The 6645-nt window shown below is 40.4% G+C and overlaps 1 protein-coding gene across 2 annotated transcripts; it reads left to right on the top strand.

Moving 5' to 3' along the window:
- Nucleotides 1-17: 17 nt before the first annotated feature.
- napgb (N-ethylmaleimide-sensitive factor attachment protein, gamma b) lies at nucleotides 18-5557 on the top strand. 2 transcript variants are annotated; one of them, XM_042497760.1, is made up of 12 exons: nucleotides 18-177; nucleotides 446-513; nucleotides 611-695; nucleotides 775-792; nucleotides 883-913; nucleotides 1007-1116; nucleotides 2026-2092; nucleotides 2180-2250; nucleotides 2467-2545; nucleotides 3372-3451; nucleotides 3654-3783; nucleotides 5051-5557. In XM_042497760.1, exons 1-12 carry the CDS (start codon nucleotides 122-124, stop codon nucleotides 5189-5191), a joined length of 936 nt encoding a protein of 311 aa, XP_042353694.1. In that variant the 5' UTR covers nucleotides 18-121; the 3' UTR covers nucleotides 5192-5557. The 2 variants fall into 2 exon arrangements, with proteins under 2 accessions (XP_042353694.1, XP_042353695.1); XM_042497761.1 differs by having other exon boundaries at nucleotides 3654-3809; nucleotides 5051-5131.
- The last annotated feature ends 1088 nt before the right edge of the window (nucleotides 5558-6645 follow it).

The raw sequence follows: 6645 nt of genomic DNA, 5'->3' as shown, positions 1-6645 counted from the left end.
GCGACATCGGATGACGTTGCGCCTGAGGAGGAGTTCCTGCTAATCCAAACATCGACGAAATAACGTCCACAGCTATTCATCGATAACAGATTCATTACACCTCATCGAGTCAATCATCGGCATGGCTGCTCAGAAGATAAACGAAGCTCACGAGCACATAGCAAAAGCCGAAAAATGGTGAGTCACGATTAAAAATGTCCCCGGAAACAGCAGCTTGTTTCACTCATGTTAGCTAGCTGCAAAGGCCACTGTGGCATTTTTACCAAAGGTTATGCGAAATAAACTGGCAGTATTTTGCACCGTCAGTTAGTAATAGGTGGATTAAATAGGTAATTCAGGAGCCACATTAGTGTTTAGTTCAGTTATTTGTTAATAGACGGATCACGCAGCTGATTCTGCGTCGCTTCAGTCGTTTATAATTTGCTCATCATCATGTTTTTTGCAGCTTAAAGACAAGTCTGACAAAGTGGAAGCCTGATTTTGACAGTGCTGCGTCTGAATACGGCAAAGCAGGTAACCTAAAAATGATCATATACATTAATATCAGGTGATAATTTAGCAGATATCCCACATTTTTGTTGCTAACAAACCAGCTGTCGTTTTTTTTCAGCTGTTTGCTTCAAAAATGCGAAGCAGTACGAACAAGCAAAGGATGCTTACCTGAAAGAAGCTGAATATCACACAGAAAACAAGGCGTATCCTCTCTGTACTCTGTCCACATCTGCATGTCATTACACTGCTGTCTGTTTAGTGTTTCCTTAACTCGTCCTGCAGGCTTTTCCATGCTGCAAAGTAAGTATCCTGTGTCACAACTCACCTAAACCAACAGCAAACATTTAAAAAACAATTATTATTACTATAAACCCTGCTCCTTTTCCTCAGGGCTATTGAACAGGCAGGTATGATGATGAAGGTGAGTGCACTGACAGTTTAAACATATATAAAATGCAGATGAAGGGAAAGCGTCTGTGGCATGGTTGTGACTGCTGTGTTTGCGCTGCAACAGGAACAAAAGAAGATGCCAGAGGCCATCCAGTACATAGAGAAAGCCTGCATGATGTACATGGAGAACGGGACTCCTGACACGGCTGCCATGGCTCTGGACCGGGCTGGAAAGTAAAGAAATATCACCACAGATATACATCTGCACCTAAAGGAGCAGTGTGTAGGATTCGTAGGATTTAGTGGCATCTAGCAGCGAGGATTACAGGTTGGCAGCAGCCCAGCACCTGCTGATGTGTGCTGCTCGCCTGTTTTTCTCTGATTACTTCACCCTGAAACACCGTGACTGACATCACTTTTCTTGTGCTGAGTCCTTTCAGCATTTAAACCTCTGGCACTAAGAAAACTGATTACATTTCTTTAGAAAACACATCGTGAGCAACTTGTCACAAAAATTGCGAACAAAAAAAGGTGGAAAAAAAGACCTGAAAATTAGCTGGGGCAGATTATTAGATTTAATCATAAAACTACTGTAAAATATTCAGAAAACTATAATCATAATATAAATATAGCATCCACGTAGACTGATATTGATTTTTTTAAGCATTTTTAAAAAGTGACTAAAATTTGTTTGATATCAACCCCTCTGTGAGCGCGTGTGATACACCGACTGTACATCTCATACAGCCTCACTTCAAAAATCCTGAACGATTCCCTGAAGTCACGAAACAGTAGTGTAGTTTATTTATCATCTTACAATAGCTTTTAACTTCACACAATTCTATTAAGGCTTCAAAAATCATAAAAGCTGCGTCCATTTGAGAAGATTATCTTGCTGAACCAAACGTGTAAATATCAGAAATGTTTGTTTGCCACATTTTCTGCAATAATTCAAAATCTAATGTAAAATTCCAACAGGCTTTTTTGACAAGGAACCAGAGCGAGGCCAACTTCTGCACTCAAAATCTCAAGCTGTTCGCCTTAAACCTCCAACAGAGGGAATAGTGATGCGATGCAAGATTAGGTCAGGGGACAAAAAATACTTTCTTTCATCTAAAAACATTTTCTTTTGTTGTTCACCAGACTGATTGAGCCCATAAACCTTGAGAAAGCCGTGGACCTGTATCAGAAGGCAGCTGGCGTTTTTGAGGTGAAATTCAACAAAAGCTGAATCATTTCACAGATGCTGATTTAATTTCTTTTCACTTACACACGTCTGTGTTTTCTGTGTCTGCAGAATGAGGACCGCCTGCGTCAGGCAGTTGAACTGCTGGGAAAAGCCTCCAGACTTCTGGTCAGGTTAAAAAGGTAAAGATAAAGATTAGGTGGTCTCTTTTTTAAACACCAAAATCACTTAAAGCTGTGAACTCTGCTGCGTAATTAGATGCTGTCAAGCAAGCTGAAAGAAAACTTTGAGACTTCTCACAAATAAAGGTGTGACAAATGGACACAGTGACCCTAAATCTGTTCCTGTGTCTGTAAATAATGTAAAATCACAGCACCTGCTCTCCTCTTCCTCACCAGGCTGGACGAAGCATCAGTCGCTCTGCAGAAAGAGAAGAACATGTACAAAGAGATTGAGAACTTCCCCATGTGCTTCAAGGTGGATTACTTTTGTTTTTTGTTATTTAATTCCACATGCAGCTTTTATCAAAATGAAATCTGCAGTGAGTAAAGGTCGTGGCGTCTCTGCAGGGTGTTTAAGATTTCCTCTCAGCTCATCAGTACACCACCATAAACAAAAACTGTTTCAGTGTAAACTCAACACATTTTTAGGCCTCCGCGTAAAAATGAACACGATGCCTCAAAATCACCTTCAGGAATTTCTTCAAATTTGGGATCAACATCCACCTGGTCTCAGTGACGACCTGGTTAAATTTGGGTGGTCACAGGTCGGTTCAGTGTGACCTTGCATACATCTTGTTTTTCACGAACGTGATATCTCAAGAATGCCTTGAAGGATTTTTTTAAAAAAAATTTGGCACAAACGTTCACGTGGACTCAACGATGAATTCATTAGAATTTGGTGGTTGAAGGTCAAAAGTCAAGGTCACAGTGACCTCATCTGTCTCATTCTTGTGATCACTATCAAGAACAGCTCAAGGATTTAAAAAAAGAAAAATGGGCCAAATGTCAACTTTGACTTTATGATGAACTGATTACGTTTTGGCGGTCAAAGGTCAAGGTCACTGTTAACCCACAAAACATGTACATTAAAAAAACGCAGTTTTTGGATGGTTATGGAGTCCTGGGGTTTCAGTTGTTAGAAAAAAAAGCTGCAGGCTAAAGTTCCTCCCAAATGTTAATTAACTAACCCTGACCTCTGACCTCTGACCTCTGACCTTTTACAAATGGAAACTCATCCAAACAGATAGAAAGTTAACCGTTGCGCGTATAAAACATATATACTCTGGTTCTTTTTTTTTTAGAAAACAACTGCTCAAGTGCTGATTCATCTTCATCGAGGGGACTACGTAGCAGCTGATAAATGCGTCAGAGAAAGTTACAGGTATGTTTTTATCTCTACGAGGAGCCAAAGTTTCCTTGATTGGGAACTCCTGCGGTGAAACAGGAAATGCTGCTGCTTCGGTCAGAGGTTGATGTCGAAAGTCTCTTTTTTAGAGTTTGTTTACCTCGACGTTACCTCGCGTTCATGACGTGACACTTTAACCTGAGCATCATTGCCTGAGCTGCTGTTTGGTCTCCAACAGTCTGCCAGGCTACAGCGGAAGCGAAGATTCCGTTGCCATGGAGACGTTACTGCAGGGCTACGACGAGCAGGACGAGGACCAGGTGTACCGCGTGTGCAACTCACCTTTACTGAAGTACATGGACAACGACGTGAGTGCTGCTGTGGACACGTGAATGTGCGCCTCTTATTTGACCCAAATCATCTCAGTCTTTTTTCATTAATATTTGATATGTTAGTTCACTTTAGCCACATTAGGAGCCTGTCATATTTTTGTATTTTATTTGAAGCTGAATCTTTTTTTTTGGCGAGCACAGTGTTGACTGTGTTTTATTGATAAGTTGGAGATTTTTTTTTTTTTTTTGAGTGCAAAAATAACATCAAAACAGAGCCAATAACAATATTGTATTTATTACATTACATTACATTAAGTCATATTCAGAGGTTTGGGGGGAAACTCTGGATGCAGCACAAAGCCACAAGGAGGTGTAATCCTACCTGCAGCTGACACTGAAACAGCCGATTTGATGAGCTTTTACAAGGTTTCTGATGGCTTTTTTTTTCTTGCATTAGTTCCCAAATACATCTAACATGTTAACACATTTCTATTTATTAGATTTTCTTTTCATTTTCAGGCAAAAGTCAAATTAGACACTAAACTTATAGAAATAAACAATAAAAAGTAGAGGGAAAACAAAAGAAATACAAATTTCATGACTTTTTGAGGCCTGGAAAACACGACTATGATACTCCAAGGCTTTTCAAGGTTTTCCATGACCACTGGAACCCTGTTTATTAGTGTAAATTAGTATCCGGCTCACAAGGAGTCTACAACCGCATGGTTCGAGTGACACCCTAACAGCACCGGGAAAAAAAAGTTAAAAAGAAACATGCAGATTTGGTTTGGGTCTAAATATTTTAACGCTCAAAAACTGAATCTGCTTCTTTAGGATTGTGTCGTTGTGGTTTGATCAGTCATCACATCTGTCATCACGTTTGATTCAGATGTTACTTATAGAAAAAATATGTAGGATTCAGATGATTTAGAGGCAGCTAGTGAGGATTGTGGATTGATGACGGGACAGGATCTGATAATGTGCGCTCACCTTTTTTCCTCTGATTTTAGTTTAATATCCGGAAGTTCAGGAGGTTGTTAGCAGCAGCTGAATCATCCGCAGAGGTCTCTTCACTCCAAAACACCTTTTTCCAACAGAGCTTAGTCTGTTTCAAACTCCTGTTAGAAGCACAGACAAGAACAGAAATGCAGAATCTTCTTATATAAAATATTCACACCTTCAACTTAAATTCTGTTTATGTTTGACTTCATAAATCAGAATAAGAGGCTGACTGTTAAAACACATTTTCAGGGTCTTTATAATCTAAAATCTGCTGACTCATTTTATTCCCGATGTCTCACAGTACGCCAAGCTGGCCATCTCCCTGCGGGTACCTGGAGGAGGAGGAAAGAAGAAGAAGGCTGCAGCTGCTCCACAAGGCGGCGCTAGCGGGGCGCCGGCTGGAGCCGACGACGAGGACGATTACGAGGGAGGCCTGTGTTAGCCCTCGGCCTCCAGAGCGCCCGCTCTTCCCGTCTGCTGCTCCACCACTGCACCCTCTGTGTACCAGTTCAAAGTCTCGGCAAACCCTTTCAGCTCCAAAGCCCAGATGTGTGGCTGTTAAATCTGTAATTGTGCAAGAAATAAGAAAAAAACAAATAGAGTTGGTGTTGCAGAGGAGTTTAAGCAGCCTTTTTAATTTTCTTTGAGGTGGATCCTCCGTGTCATGAAAAATCTTCAACAGTGTATGAAAGCCTGTTGTATGTAAATGTTCTATGATTTCTCGTCTCTGTGAAGCTGTAAATTTCGCTCTTATTGTGTGCGAGTAGCGTCTTAAGAATAGGTATATTAAAATCAGAAATACTCTAAATGTGATGAGTTGATCAGTGTATAGGTGTTTATTTGTACAGAGTTAAATTATTCAGTATTCATGGCTGCAGCCTGTTGAAAATGTTACTGGAACAATATGCAATCAGTTTGTTAATGCATGTTTGGAATAATACCACGGTAAATCAAGAATTGTGATTCTCAATGCCTAAGAATGATTGACACGATTATCTTCACCATCAGCGGTTATTTAAGAAAATTAGCAGTATATCTGATGGTGCAGCTTTTAGCCAGTGTAGACTGTTTTTTCAAGGTTTGTGTTATCCTTTACCTTAAAGGGATAGTTTGGATTTTAATAATATGAGGTTGTTATCGAAAGCGTATTACATACAGTAGATTTCAGTCAGCACACCTTTAGTTTGGAGAAAAAGGCTGGACATGGAAGCTAAGCAACGTACTGCTGTGGCTGAGGGTCAGGAAGAAAATGTATTTTAGCCAACTAAAAAAATCAACATCTGTTTAAGTGTACACTATATTCAGAGTATTTTTTACTGTTTTATCTTTTTGTCAAACAGCCCGTTCCAATGGGAGAGCCCACCTCTGCTCTCGTCAAAGCCACCAGACTCCATTTAGAAAAACAGTCATTTTAGCTCGCTGAACACAGGAGCTGCTGGTCTAACCGTTACTTTGACCAGTTAGTTAGTTTGTGTTATTGTGTGACTTTGGTGAATCTGAACTAACTTATGAATGCTAAAGTCACACAGTAAAACAAACTAACTCTCTGTTTGAGGCAGCGGTGGACCAGCAGCTTCTGTGTCCAGCGATGTTAAATCGCTGTTTTTCTCAATGGAGTCTGGCTTTGAAGAGAGCGACACAACAGCTTCATTTTTCCATCGGAAATCGCTGTCTGACAGCAAGGTAAAGCAGTGAAAATACTGTCAATATAGCGTACACTTCAACTGACATTAATGGTTTTAGGGGGCTAAAATACATTTTGTTGCTGATCCCTCCACAGCAGCAGATTGTTTAGCTTCCATGTTCAGCCTGTTTGTCCAAACTAAAGGTGTGCCGACTGACATCTACTGTACGTAATACACTGACCATGGATAAGTACCCCATACAGACGCACTT

Source organism: Plectropomus leopardus, chromosome 12 (genome assembly GCF_008729295.1).
Source record: "Plectropomus leopardus isolate mb chromosome 12, YSFRI_Pleo_2.0, whole genome shotgun sequence".
Lineage (NCBI taxonomy): Eukaryota > Metazoa > Chordata > Actinopteri > Perciformes > Serranidae > Plectropomus > Plectropomus leopardus.
Note: the sequence above shows the minus strand (reverse complement) of the source record. Positions and strands in the feature narration are given on the sequence as shown.